Genomic DNA, 13,918 nt, shown 5'->3' with positions numbered 1-13,918 from the left:
AATGAATGATTTATCTACAAGGAGAAGTGCATAGTCTGTTTGCAGACCCACAGTCATTTAAATTAGCAAGTGTACTGACTCTGCTGTACTATCTGTACTGTTAAGAATATTGGAGCTAATACAAGAATCACATTACTTACAGACTCACATCATAACATCCTCCTCCTGGCTAGAGATCATATCACAGGGCATGCACTCAAGCCGAGTAGTTCATCATAAGTAGTACACAAGATCAGTGCACAGTATGATGGAGGATTTTACACTTGCAAAACAGCTGCATCAGAGAGCATACCTCACAGCTGCTGAAGACAGAGAAGCTGCCATGGTCCAAAATGCAAAGCTTCTCAAAAATGTTACATTGTTCAGAGTGCATAGACACCATCCATAAACATGTAGCTATCCAATGTCCCGCAACGGACAAGTCAATCTCTAGTCAAAATTCTGATGAGATAATTAAAGAGACTGAACAAAACTGCAACCGTGCAGTTGTCCTTTGAATGCGTTTCCTGTCTGTCCTAGGACGATCAAAAGAAAGGAATTGTTTTGCCTTCCCCACTCCTACATGCAGTATCTTCAGTTGTAGAGGCTGCAGTGGGTAGCCTGCCTTAGGTCTGCTTCAAAACAAACCAAAAAGGACAATGCATTCCCATAAGTAGGGGAAAATGCATTGTCTTCTTGCCCTACTAAAAACAGGATGAAAGACAGGATGCAGAAGGAGGCTTTACTAAGTTTGACCTGGATTTCCTGCCTAACACACAGTGATCACCAGATCTCTCCCTATTTTACCTGAGTAAACTATTGCAGGAGAGCTGCCATCACTTTCAAGATATCGGAAGGGGGATCCTGGGTATCAAAGTTGCAAGCAAAATTAATCATCATCTTGGAAAAGTTCTCCAGTTTTCTTTCACAGTGCAAAAAATAGATCATCTTCACATTAACAACCACAGGCCTGGCACCAGTGGGTGGTCAGGCTGGATGCTGGCTGAGGGCCCTTGCAGCTGAGAGCGGCCTCTGCTGCTGGGGTTGGGCAGGTGTAGCTCCCGCTCTATGATCCACTCTAGGTGGCACGGATTGTTGAGCGGGAACTGCCCGCCCAGGCCACACACACCCAGTCGTCAGTGCAGGCTGGCTGTGCCACTTCCTGCGTCAGCAAGTGCATGCTTGCCATCACCCAAGATGGAGGCGGGGTGTCAATATGCCCTCCACCACTTTGGCTGCTGGCAGATGTGTGAGCACAGTGCACTAACACAGCTCCCGGTGGCAGCAGCGGTAATGCTGCTGCCTTTGGGAGTCTGCTGCAGTCTAGTGCCCATGGGCCTGTTGCAATCTGGTGCCAGCCCTGAACAACCATGCATATGCAGAATATACACAGGAAACAGAAGCATTTCATTTCTAAAGGGGAATTACTAAAGCAATGGAAACCTGCAATGTATGCTCCGTGCTTTTCTCTTTTTCTGGAGGCTCCGCTGTTTCAGGCGATTCAGTCTGTATGCATATTTAGTAACACTTTACAGTAGGCAGTTGAAATTTCCCCTAGTCTAATGCCAAATGTTACGGTAGCTTTTGTGGTATTTGCCTAATAGAAATCAGACCGAGACCACCAACTCATTTCTCACAGGCTCTGGACAGATGGTAATAACCCTGGGCAGAATCTTCTATTTACACAGAACAATATGCAAGCTCTCACACACAAAGCAGGTTCAAATAACCAACATTTCAGAAGGAATTAAACAATGAAATTGTTGGCAAAAACAGTTACAGGTATTTAAAAACATGATTGCTGGGGGCAATCATCAGGAGTTTTGGGTTGCAGTGTCATCAGTATGCAGATGACACTCAGCTCTATCTCTCATTTAAGTCCTCACTGGAGTTGGCTGTGAACACCATGTCCAAATGCCTGAATCCGTAAGTGGATGGATGGGAGATAACAGGCTGAAGCTGAACCCCGACAAGACTGAGGTATTACTTGTGGGAGATAAAAGGAAATTAGGAATTACCGACCTGGTGCTTAATGGGGTAAGTCTGCCCCTGAAAGACCAGGTCCGCAGTCTTGGGGTCATTCTTGACTCCCAGCTGTCCATGGAGGCTCAGATTACAGCAGTGAGCCAGGCAGCTTGGTATCAATTACATCTGATATGGAGACTGCGACCCTACCTTCCTGTTCATCTGCTCCCCCAAGTGATACATGCCCTGGTCTCCTCTCGCTTAGACTACTGCAATGTGCTCTACGTGGGGTTACCCTTGAAAACGGTCCGGAAATTACAGCTGGTACAGAATGCGGCGGCACGCTTGATTATGCATAGCCGTCGCTGGGATCATATTACCCCAGTGTTACTAGATCTTCACTGGCTACCAGTTGTTTACTGAGCCCAATTCAAGGTGTTGGTGTTGACCTTTAAAACCCTATACGGTTTCGGCCCAGTATATTTGAAGGAACGCCTCCAAAATCAACAACTGTGCTGCCTGACAAGATCAGCCTCGCAAGACCTTCTCTCGGTCCCACCGGTGAGAACAGCTAGGCTGGTGCGGACCAGAGAGAGGGCATTTTCTGTTGTGGCCCCCACCCTCTGGAACTCCCTCCCTTTTGATCTTAGACATGCTCCCTCCTTGTCCAGCTATCGCCGAGCCTTGAAGACCTGGCTGTTCGGGCAGGCCTACAAGATTGGGATGGAATAATTATATGTTATATGAATTAAAGGTGGTTTTTTAGTTTAAAAAATTGATTATGTTGATATATATATATGTACTGTTTTTTACTCTTGTTGTTCGTCGCCTAGAGTGTCCCTAACCCGGACAGATAGGCGACTGAAAAATAAAATTTATTATTATTATTATTATTAATCAAGCCTTACCAACAGTACAATCCTAACAATATCTACTCAGAAGTAAGTCCTGTTAAGTTCTATGGGGCTTAGTCTCTTACTAAGTGTGTTTAGAATTGTAGCCTTCAAGGGGCATTCATTTTTAGTCCTGATTGCTGCCATCTAACATCTCCACACTAGGCATTCTTCCTACAATGGCTTTCTGGTGACTGGCCTGGCATGACGGCACTTAAACCCTTCTTGCCAGAAGCAAGTAGCCTAGATTAAATGTTCCATACCTACGCTCTCTAAGCAGGTGAGAAGGAATGATCCCATCACTTCAGCTGTAAATACCCTTATTTAACTAAGATTTCTATCTTAATTTCCAATCAGATAATTTTTTTTTGTTTAAGTGGTATGTTCCAAGTTGTGGTTAATGTATCATGCTTAATGACATCACTAGGGCTGTTCCCTATGACATCACTAGGGCACGTCCCTGAAATCTCACGAGTTTGGGATGCTTCTGACCTAGCAACCTATTCCAACAACTTTCCCCACAACTTTTCATACAGAGCTCTTTTCTTCTCAACTGGGCTCCAATACAAGGTGTGACCATGGCTGGGTAAAAAGTGCTTGGAAGCAGTACTACAGCAGAAGTGGTGGGCACAAGGAAAGTTCATCACCTTTCATCCTCATGTGCCTTCTGTTGTTAAAATAAGACCCTCATTCCCTTCGTCTTTATGACTAAAGCTGTTCCACGTTAAACTGTTACCCTTAAATCCAATATAGCCCACATTATACTATCCTGGCTAATTAGTTACTCGCTAATATTATGTCATCGTTTTAAAACCAATGATATAGTATTTTAGGGAAAGGCATGAGTACTTCACATGAATCATTATGTCACAGTATTAGTCGGTACTTTCAAATACAACCTCACCTCTGCTACGTCTGTTGAGGTCCAGTTCATACAAAACAAGAATGGTGTGGCTGACACTTGATATGTAATCTAAATGTTGACCATTTCATATGGTGAGCCATGCACAAGCACTGGCTGGCCATGTGGCTCAGTTGCTTGTAGACAATTTTCTCCATGCCATGCCAGCAGAAACCAATACATTTTTAAATGTGAGTGTGTGTGGCAGTGGTACTTGCTGGCAGCTGACCAGTATGATGAGATCCTGAACACAAATAACTCATTGCATGGATTCAATTTCACACAGTCTTCACATTTATTATTCATGTAAAGTGGTTAGATTCAGATCCTGAAGGAAACCAGCAAAGAAACAACACAGGTGACTGCATTTATAATTGGTGCTAGGATTTCTCACAAGAAAGGAAAATCTGATTTTTGCTTTCACATTCCACTTTTTCTTAGTTTACCTGTAGAGTAAATTCAAGTGCCCTTAGAGGGTAAGTTGCTAAAGTGAAAGAAGACTACACCTACAATACTGAAAATGGGAACACTGCTTCTGGGAAGAAATTTGTTTAAAAGTGCACTGTGGCTTAGGTATTTCCATTTGTAACCTGCCTCCTGACCCAGAAATAGTCCCTCAAGGAGGACTTCAAATAGGAAATTCCACTGCCCCATTTTTAGCTTTCTTTGGGATCTAAATGATTTCCATCAATATCTAGAGTATTTTGCTTCAACTGATATCAAGCATTGTATCAAAAGTGCATTATTCAGGTGCAGAATGCCTTAACAGAAAACTACAGAAGAATCCAATTTGGTTTGTTTTTATAAGAAAGAACAAGATGGGTTCAATGACTATACTTAGAAGAGGAAGTGAACATTCTTCTGCAAGCAGATTTTACAAGCCTCTGTGGCATGTAACTGCCTGGATTGACGAGGCAGTGCAGCTCATCTAGGAGAATGAGGCTAGTACCAATCAATCAAGCTGTCAAATTTGATGAGAGCAAGCCTAAATCATGTCTCTTTTGGCCACTCAAGTTTTCAAATGCCCATAACCTTTAGTAATTTTAAAATACGTGCCCTCTTCAGACAAAATTCTGCTGTGCAGCTGCCTTGAAGACACTTCCTAAGGTTACAGGGGAAACTCATCTGTCTATCCACAAAACTTTTCACAATGACTTCTGACATATAACATATGAGACTCAGAGGTTAAGACTTACCTGCAAGACTCTGAAACATGAATGAAAATGCCTAAGCAGCCATTTACTCTGCCTCCTGTTTTGCCCTCCATAGGCAATATTTCCTTCTTTGGATACTGCCACAGGAATAGGCCTTCATCCTATCATTACTGCTATTTTAACATATTAAAAAAATACAAAGTGACAGAATACAATACAAAATGGGAAAGCTGGAGAGAGAGAGAGAAACACACTAGCAAGCAGAGAAAGAAAAGGTTGGTACTAATTTTATTTTACTAAGTTATTTTGTGTTCATGTATAGTTTAATGCTATAAAGAAAGAGCAAAACTTACTTTCTTTCTGTTTCTGGTGTTGATCCCACACTGCTGAAGCCAAGGGATTCCTGTAAGAGAAGATTCATTGCTTTGAGTTGAGGCTGAACAACGGCAGGCTTTATTATCTGACTGATGCAGAATACCAAATTGAGGGCAAAAACAAAGATCCAAGTTCCAAGTTCAATTTTATTGTAGGGCCATAGGCCAACACAAGTACAAAGCAACATGCAATATAAAAATAAGACACAAAGTTATTATGCTAAAAGAACAAAAGTTAATTATTAGTTAAGTTAAAAAAAAATTTTTTTTTATTAAATAGTTTAATTTGGTTGTAAACTTAGAATAAAAATGGCTCTTAGCTTCTGAGCCGCCAGCGCAAAAAGAGATACCTTACATGTTATCTCGTGGTTTGTATCAGATAATAAGAATAATATTTTTTCCTCTTCCGTGGGCATCACATGGAAATTGAGCCACTCCTGTAAAAAATTTACTCTAGGATTCTGATAATAATAATAATAATAATAATAAACTTTAATTTATAGGCCGCCTATCTAGCCAGTGGCCACTCTAGGCGGCGTACAACAAAACACGATAAAATACAATAAACAATATAGCCAGTACAGTACAATATAAAAATTACAGTATTTAGTAGATTGTTCATATTACAGTTCTAGAACTAGTTCACCTTGGAAGTCTCAAAGGTCGTAAAGGCCTGATGGAAAAGCCAAGTTTTCAGGCCCCGGTGAAATATATCTAGGGAAGGGGCATGTCGAATATCCATTGGGAGGGAGTTCCAAATCGTGGGGGCTGCCACAGAAAAAGCCCTCTCTCGAGTCCTCACCAACCTAGCCACTTTAGTCGGCGGAACCGAGAGAAGGCCCTGAGTGGCAGATCTTGTAGGGCGGCACACTTTATGATGTTGGAGGCGCTCCTTCAGGTATACTGGGCCGAAACCGTATAGGGATTTAAAGGTTAATACCAACACCTTGAATTGAGCCCGGAAAATAACTGGAAGCCAGTGAAGATTGTATAACACTGGGGTAATATGATCATAACGGCGGCTATTCGTAAGTAAACGAGCCGCCGTGTTTTGTACCAGTTGTAATTTCTGGACTGTTTTCAAGGGTAACCCCACTTAGAGCGCATTGCAGTAGTCTAAACGAGAGGTGACCAGAGCATGTACTACGAGTGGGAGCTGGTGGACAGGAAGGTAGGGTTGCAACCTTCGGATGAGACGCAATTGACCCCAAGCTGCCCGGCATACCGATGAAACCTGAGCCTCCATGGTCAGCCCGGAATCAAGGATCACCCCGAGGCTGCGGACCTGGTCCTTCAGGGGCAGTTTTACCCCATTAAACACCAGGTCAATATTTCCCAACCCTCCTTTGTCTCCCACGAGCAGTACCTCCGTTTTATCAGGATTCAACTTTAGCCTGTTTCTTCCCATCCATCCACTCACGGAGTCCAGGCACTTGGACATGGTCTCCACAGCCAACTCTGGTGAGGACTTAAATGAGAGGTAGAGCTGAGTGTCATCCGCATATTGGTGGCACTGCAGCCCAAACCTCCTGATGATAGCTGATGATAAATTGGGCAATATAACATAATATGCGGGAGATCCTCTACTCCATCGAAACCACAGACGCATTTTCTTTGGTCCTTTGGGGTATTGGATATTCTGCCCTCTCTATCGGAATTCGGTAATGTGAAAAAGCGAAGGGCTGTGAATGCGTGTCTGAGAGGCACTGGTAGTGCCTGTAAGAGGTATGGAGAACAATTATGATCTGTTTTAAATCTCCAGTACCAAGGGGCAATACGGCAGTTAATTAAGGTCAAATGGTCTAAATAGTTGCAATGATTAAAAATTAACTCACGAAGTCTCTTGTTTGTATCTATGTGAGTGAATTGGAGAGTTATATGATATCTATGGAGAATGCCTTCAATTTTGCTGCTCCATATAGTATGGAAAAATGGGTGGGGAAAACAAAGTTTAAGTAATTCCCTACCTTGGTTTGAAGTGGGCAGTCTCATAAATTTTAGGACGGCTAGATGTATACGCGCGCCCAGTGGCGGGAGGCCAGTTTCCGCTCGAAGCATGGCTGCTGGAGTTCCTTGGGGCAGGAACAGTAAGCGCCTTAAAAAATTGGTTTGGATCTCCAAAACCAGAACTGCTTTTTCTGCCCAGCCCCATATCATTGCGCCATACAGAACTTGAGAGATTACTTTGGCCTCATAGATTTTCAGGGCCGGTAGAATCAAATGACCCCCGGTAGATCAGGCGAACTTTAAAATTGCTCCCACTGTTTTTAAAGCTGAATGTTTTACAGATAACCAGTGGTGTTTCCAGGTAAGGGTATCCGAAAAGATTACTCCCAAATATTTAAATAAGTGGCACTGTTCTAGTTGGTGGTTTCCCAGTGACCATCTATGTCTCACTGGCCTTTTCCCGAAAACTAAGATTTTTGGAAAAAACAAAAATAGATAATTGCATCCATTGTGCTTACTTCAATCTGGGATCGCAGCTGTAGGGATGTGGAGCTGGCATCGGGTTTCTCCTAAAACAGAATAGAAGTGTGGTTAGGGTAACATACAAGCATAGCAGTATTATCAAGCAAAGAGAAAGCACATAGCAAGGAAAGAAAGAAAAAGAGAATGGGAAGCTAGGATATTGGCAAATTGTCTCAATTGTGTCTGGAACAGAACTGGACTCCAGGAGCTGACTGGAAATCACTAGTCCAGTACAAATGTATGAAATGATAATTTGGTTCAAAAAGAAAAAAACACCAGGTGAACATGTATTCCTACTGGAAATACCACTAAACAAAGACTTGTTATTTCATTAGGGCTGTCAAATTCTATTTTTCTTTTTTAAAATATTACTATTACCTTTTGTTTTCCTTGCAATATATTATGTGGTCACTAGATGGCTCAATGTGCTGTATAGCACTAAAATTGCAAGGAAGGATAAAAAAGTGACATGGAAGTTTTATCATATAAATCTCCGTAGTATGGCAACCTCTTTTAACTCTCACTATGACAGTCTATTCAATCACTTATTATTTCTACCAAAAAAAAATATAATTGGTTCTTTCTGTCTTATCCCCTGCTAACCTTCTTCTACAACGTGAATGAACACATAAACAACACTCCTAACTAGCATAATCCATGTGTTGTTGTTGTTATATGCCTTCAAGTTGATTACAACTTATGGCAACCCTATGAATCAGTGACCTCCAAGAGCATCTGTCATGAACCACCCTGCTCAGATCTTGTAAGTTCAGGTCTGTGGCTTCCTTTATGGAATCAATCCATCTCTTGCTTGGTCTTCCTCTTTTTCTACTCCCTTCTGTTTTTCCCAGCATTATTGTCTTTTCTAGTGAATCATGTCTTCTCAAGGTGTGTCCAAAGTATGATAACCTCAGTTTCATCATTTTAGCTTCTAGTGACAGTTCTGGTTTAATTTGTTCTAACACCCATTATTTGTCTTTTTTGTAGTCCATAGTATCTGCAAAGCTCTCCTCCAACACCACATTTCAAATGAGTGGATTTTTCTCTTATCTGCTTTTTTCACTGTCCAACTTTCACATCCATACATAGAGATCGGGAATACCATGGTCTGAATGATCCTGACTTTAGTGTTCAGTGATACATCTTTGCATCTGAGGACCTTTTCTAGTTCAATAAGTCATGTACACAGATTTTAACATCTTTTGTACTTCAATAACAACAACAAGCAAGATACCCAGTTCCTAGCTTTGTCCCAGCTTCCTTTCCTTCTGTCCTCTTCTACAACCTCAACACATAAACTTGCTTCTTTCCCCACTTCCCTTCGGTTTTCAGCCAGCTATAGTTCATCCCTGTAACATAAGAACATAAGAACATAAGAAGAGCCTGCTGGATCAGGCCAGTGGCCCATCTAGTCCAGCATCCTGTTCTCACAGTGGCCAACCAGGTGCCTGGGGGAAGCCCGCAAGCACGACCCGAGTGCAAGAACACTCTCCCCTCCTGAGGCTTCCGGCAACTGGTTTTCAGAAGCATGCTGCCACTGACTAGGGTGGCACAGCACAGCCATCATGGCTAGTAGCCATTGATAGCCCTGTCCTCCATGAATTTGTCTAATCTTCTTTTAAAGCCATCCAAGCTGGTGGCCATTACTGCATCTTGTGGGAGCAAATTCCATAGTTTAACTATGCGCTGAGTAAAGAAGTACTTCCTTTTGTCTGTCCTGAATCTTCCAACATTCAGCTTCTTTGAATGTCCACGAGTTCTAGTATTATGAGAGAGGGAGAAGAACTTTTCTCTATCCACTTTCTCAATGCCATGCATAATTTTATACACTTCTATCATGTCTCCTCTGACCCGCCTTTTCTCTAAACTAAAAAGCCCCAAATGCTGCAACCTTTCCTCGTAAGGGAGTCGCTCCATCCCCTTGATCATTCTGGTTGCCCTCTTCTGAACCTTTTCCAACTCTAGAATATCCTTTTTGAGATGAGGCGACCAGAACTGTACACAGTATTCCAAATGCGGCCGCACCATAGATTTATACAACGGCATTATGATATCGGCTGTTTTATTTTCAATACCTTTCCTAATTATCGCTAGCATGGAATTTGCCTTTTTCACAGCTGCCGCACACTGGGTCGACATTTTCATCGTGCTGTCCACTACAACCCCGAGGTCTCTCTCCTGGTCGGTCACCGCCAGTTCAGACCCCATGAGCGTATATGTGAAATTAAGATTGCTTGCTCCAATATGCATAATTTTACACTTGTTTATATTGAATTGCATTTGCCATTTTTCCGCCCATTCACTCAGTTTGGAGAGGTCTTTTTGGAGCTCTTCGCAATCCCTTTTTGTTTTAACAACCCTGAACAATTTAGTGTCGTCAGCAAACTTGGCCACTTCACTGCTCACTCCTAATTCTAGGTCATTAATGAACAAGTTGAAAAGTACAGGTCCCAATACCGATCCTTGAGGGACTCCACTTTCTACAGCCCTCCATTGGGAGAACTGTCCGTTGATTCCTACTCTCTGCTTTCTGCTTCTTAACCAATTCCTTATCCACAAGAGGACCTCTCCTCTTATTCCATGACTGCTAAGCTTCCTCAGAAGCCTTTGGTGAGGTACCTTGTCAAACGCTTTTTGAAAGTCTAAGTACACTATGTCCACTGGATCACCTCTATCTATATGCTTGTTGACACTCTCAAAGAATTCTAATAGGTTACTGAGACAGGACTTTCCCTTGCAGAAGTCATGCTGGCTCTGCTTCAGCAAGGCTTGTTCTTCTATGTGCTTAGTTAATCTAGCTTTAATAATACTTTCTACCAGTTTTCCAGGGACAGAAGTTAAGATAACTGGCCTGTAATTTCCGGGATCCCCTCTGGATCCCTTTTTGAAGATTGGCGTTACATTTGCCACTTTCCAGTCCTCAGGCACGGAGGAGGACCCGAGGGACAAGTTACATATTTTAGTTAGCAGATCAGCAATTTCACATTTGAGTTCTTTGAGAACTCTCGGGTGGATGCCATCCGGGCCCGGTGATTTGTCAGTTTTTATATTGTCCATTAAGCTTAGAACTTCCTCTCTCTTTACCACTATTTGTCTTAGTTCCTCAGAATCCCTTCCTGCAAATGTTAGTTCAGGTTCAGGGATCTGCCCTATATCTTCCACTGTGAAGACAGATGCAAAGAATTCATTTAGCTTCTCTGCAATCTCCTTATCGTTCTTTAGGACACCTTTGACTCCCTTATCATCCAAGGGTCCAATTGTCTCCCTAGATGGTCTCCTGCTTTGAATGTATTTATAGAATTTTTTGTTGTTGGTTTTTATGTTCTTAGCAATGTGCTCCTCAAATTCTTTTTTAGCATCCCTTATTGTCTTCTTGCATTTCTTTTGCCAGAGTTTGTGTTCTTTTTTATTTTCTTCATTCGGACAAGACTTCCATTTTCTGAAGGAAGACTTTTTGCCTCTAAGAGCTTCCTTGACTTTGCTCGTTAATCATGCTGGCATCTTCTTGGCCCTGGCGGTACCTTTTCTGATCTGCGGTATGCACTCCAGTTGAGCTTCTAATATAGTGTTTTTAAACAACTGCCAAGCATTTTCGAGTGATGTGACCCTCTGGACTTTGTTTTTCAGCTTTCTTTTTACCAATCCCCTCATTTTTGTGAAGTTTCCTCTTTGGAAGTCAAATGTGACCATGTTGGATTTTCTTGGCAATTGGCCAGTTACATGTATGTTTAATTTAATAGCACTGTGGTCACTGCTCCCAATTGGTTCAACAACACTTACATCTCGCACCAGGTCCCGGTCCCCACTGAGGATTAAGTCCAGGGTTGCCGTCCCTCTGGTCGGTTCCATGACCAACTGGTCTAGGGAATAGTCATTTAGAATATCTAGAAACTTTGCTTCTTTGTCATGACTGGAACACATATGCAGCCAGTCTATGTCCGGGTAGTTGAAGTCACCCATTACTACCACATTTCCTAGTTTGGATGCTTCCTCAATTTCATATCTCATCTCAAGGTCTCCCTGAGCATTTTGATCAGGGGGACGATAGATCGTTCCCAGTATTAAGTCCCTCCTGGGGCATGGTATCACCACCCACAACGATTCTGTGGAGCAGTCTGCCTCTTTTGGGGTTTCAAGCTTGCTGGATTCAATGCCTTCTTTCACGTATAGAGCGACTCCGCCACCAATACGTCCTGCCCTGTCCTTCCAATATAGTTTATATCCAGGGATAACTGTATCCCACTGGTTTTCTCAGTTCCACCAGGTCTCCGTTATGCTCACTATATCAATACTCTTCTCTAAGACCAAGCACTCCAGTTCTCCCATCTTGGTTCGCAGGCTCCTAGCATTAGCGTACAGGCACTTGTAAGCAGTGTCTCTCTTCAAGTGTCTTTGGCACTTGTGGTTAGGCCTGTGGTAATTTTGCTCTTCTGAATTTATATCCTGTGCCCCTGCTCTCACAATGCCTACTTCTAGGCCTACCCCTTTTAAAATTTCATCATTTCTTTGGTTTTTATCCCAGGGGGGAGGTTTATTCCGAACCGGACCTTTCTCAGCTCCTGTCGGGTTTCCCCCCTCAGTCAGTTTAAAAGCTGCTCTGCCACCTTTTTAATTTTAAGTGCCAGCAGTCTGGTTCCATTCTGGTTCAAGTGGAGCCCGTCCCTTTTGTACAGGCCCGGCTTGTCCCAGAATGTTCCCCAGTGCCTAACAAATCCGAACCCTTCCACCCGACACCATCGTCTCATCCACGCATTGAGACTGCGAAGCTGGGCCTGTCTGGCTGGTCCTGCGCGTGGAACTGGTAGCATTTCAGAGAAAGCCACCTTGGAGGTCCTGGCTTTCAGCATCCTACCTAGCAACCTAAATTTTGCTTCCAGGACCTCACGGCTGCATTTCCCCATGTCGTTGGTGCCAACGTGCACCACGACCACTGACTCCTTCCCAGCACTGTCTACCAAACTATCTAAACGACGGGCGATATCCGCAACCTTCGCACCAGGCAGGCAAAACACCTTGCGGTCTACACGCCCATCACACACTCCACTGTCTATGTTCCTAATGATCGAATCACCCACTACAAGGATCCCTCCACCCCCTGGAGATATATCCTCGGCACGAGAGGATAGCTGCTCATCCCCCAAGGAATGGGTCCCTTCTAAGGGATCGTTTCCCTCTTCCTCAGCTGGATGTTCTACTACCCCGAGACCATCGTTCTCCATGATAGCAGGAGAGCTATCATCGTTGGAGTGGGACACAGCTATAACGTCCCTGAAGGCCTCCTCCACACACATCTCTGCCTCTCTCAGCTTTTCCAGGTCCGCCACCTTGGCCTCAAGGAAATGAAGTCGTTCCCGGAGAGCCAGGAGCTCATTGCACCGAGAGCATACCCACGACTTCTGTCCAACTGGCAGATAGTCGTACATGCTGCAGGCGGTGCAAAACACTGGAAAGCCCCCACACCCCTGCTGGCTTCTTACCTGCATAGTTTTGTTTAAGGTTTATTACGTCAATGGGTTGGAGACTGTGGTTTAGTTGAGGTCAGGGAACAGACGGGCAGAGTGGGGGGCCCTGGCCTCCTCGCCCTGCTGCCGCACTCGCTCTGCTGCTTAACTCGCCTTGACGCTTTGTCAGCTGGGGCTCCCTCTAGCTCGTGGAGCAGGCTCCCTCGCAATATTAAGATTATTAAGAAGGTGTCTGTTTAAGATTATTAAGAAGGTGTCTGTTTGAACCCAATTGCTAGTGGGGGGAACTCCGTTCCGCGCCCAGGACTTACCGGGCAAAGGGGCGTGTTTGCAGCCGCCGCCGAAGCCGAGCCGCCATCTTGTGGGGTGTGCGTGCACGCAGTGCGCAGGCGCGCTGACGTAGCACGCAGCAAGGGGGCGGGGCGGCAGACGGCCATTTAAGGCCGTGCCGCCAGCCGCCCTCCCTCACTGCAAACTTGGCGGCAAATTCAAACGGCGGCAGGCTCCGGCATCGGCGGCGCGACTCAGCTCGATTCGCTCGCCGACGCACGCGGCTCCTCAAGGATCCTATGGGCCAGGCCTTGGTGCTGTGTGGCCGGCGGCGAGGAGCGGTCGGCGCGCCTTGATCGCGGCGCGGCGAGGACGGCGGAGAGGCCCTGGCGCCCTGGAGGGGCAGTTGTGACTAGGCCTCTGGAGGCCCTCCAGTGGTGGAGGTGCGGCA

At 44.4% G+C, this 13,918-nt stretch overlaps 1 protein-coding gene across 3 annotated transcripts in view; it reads right to left on the bottom strand.

Moving 5' to 3' along the window:
- The window catches only part of SASH1 (SAM and SH3 domain containing 1), a 259,309-nt gene that overhangs the window by 116,209 nt on the left and 129,182 nt on the right, over positions 1–13,918 (bottom strand). For all 3 annotated transcript variants that reach the window (XM_061624068.1, XM_061624067.1, XM_061624070.1), the window contains exons 3-4: positions 7,732–7,782; positions 5,246–5,295 (exon numbers count right to left, since the gene is read on the bottom strand). In XM_061624068.1, the coding sequence (XP_061480052.1) occupies positions 5,246–5,295; positions 7,732–7,782 (101 nt within the window). The remainder of the gene's footprint in view (positions 1–5,245; positions 5,296–7,731; positions 7,783–13,918) is intronic.

This window comes from Rhineura floridana, chromosome 4 (genome assembly GCF_030035675.1).
Source record: "Rhineura floridana isolate rRhiFlo1 chromosome 4, rRhiFlo1.hap2, whole genome shotgun sequence".
NCBI classification, from domain to species: Eukaryota; Metazoa; Chordata; class Lepidosauria; order Squamata; family Rhineuridae; genus Rhineura; species Rhineura floridana.
This window is presented reverse-complemented; position numbering and strand designations above follow the sequence as displayed.